Raw genomic sequence first — 472 nt, 5'->3', positions numbered from 1 at the left:
CCCCCGGGGGGGCCCCTGCTGCAGCAGCAAAGCAGCAGCAGCAGCAAAGGGGCCCCCCCCTTTCTTCTCCGCACAAAAAGGGTCTTGTAAGTCCCCTGAGGGCCCCCGGGGGCCCCCAGACCCCTCTTGTGGGGCCCCACACTCAGCTGTCTCCCTTTCTTTGCTTTCAGCCTCCTGCTGCTGCTGCTGCTGCTGCTCTGTCGGCTGCAGCAGTGTCTGCTGCTCCTGCAGCAGCGTCTGCTGTTTGTGCTGCTGCTGCTGCGTTTGGTGCTGCTGCTGCTGCTGCTGCTGTGTCTGCTGCTGCTGCTGCTGCAGCAGCGTGAGCTGCTGCAGCAGGCTCACCAAGTTGTGTACATACACCTGACGGCGGTGGGCGACGCTGAGCCGCAGCAGCTCTTCGGTGTCTGTACACCTGAAAATCAATTTGTCCATTTCCAGACACAAACCTTCCTCATACACTTCTTCTGCTGCT

At 61.0% G+C, this 472-nt stretch overlaps 1 protein-coding gene across 1 annotated transcript in view; it reads right to left on the bottom strand.

The window, feature by feature from the left end:
* Positions 1 to 74: 74 nt before the first annotated feature.
* Positions 75 to 472, bottom strand: part of ETH_00042065 (uncharacterized protein) — a gene marked incomplete at both ends in the record, with an annotated part of 907 nt that continues 509 nt past the window's right edge. The window contains one exon of the mRNA XM_013374700.1: positions 75 to 472. Within this exon, the coding sequence (XP_013230154.1) occupies positions 75 to 472 (398 nt within the window).

The sequence above is a fragment of the Eimeria tenella genome, genomic scaffold, assembly GCF_000499545.2.
Source record: "Eimeria tenella Houghton genomic scaffold, Eth_scaff2206, whole genome shotgun sequence".
NCBI lineage: Eukaryota > Apicomplexa > Conoidasida > Eucoccidiorida > Eimeriidae > Eimeria > Eimeria tenella.
Note: the sequence above shows the minus strand (reverse complement) of the source record. Positions and strands in the feature narration are given on the sequence as shown.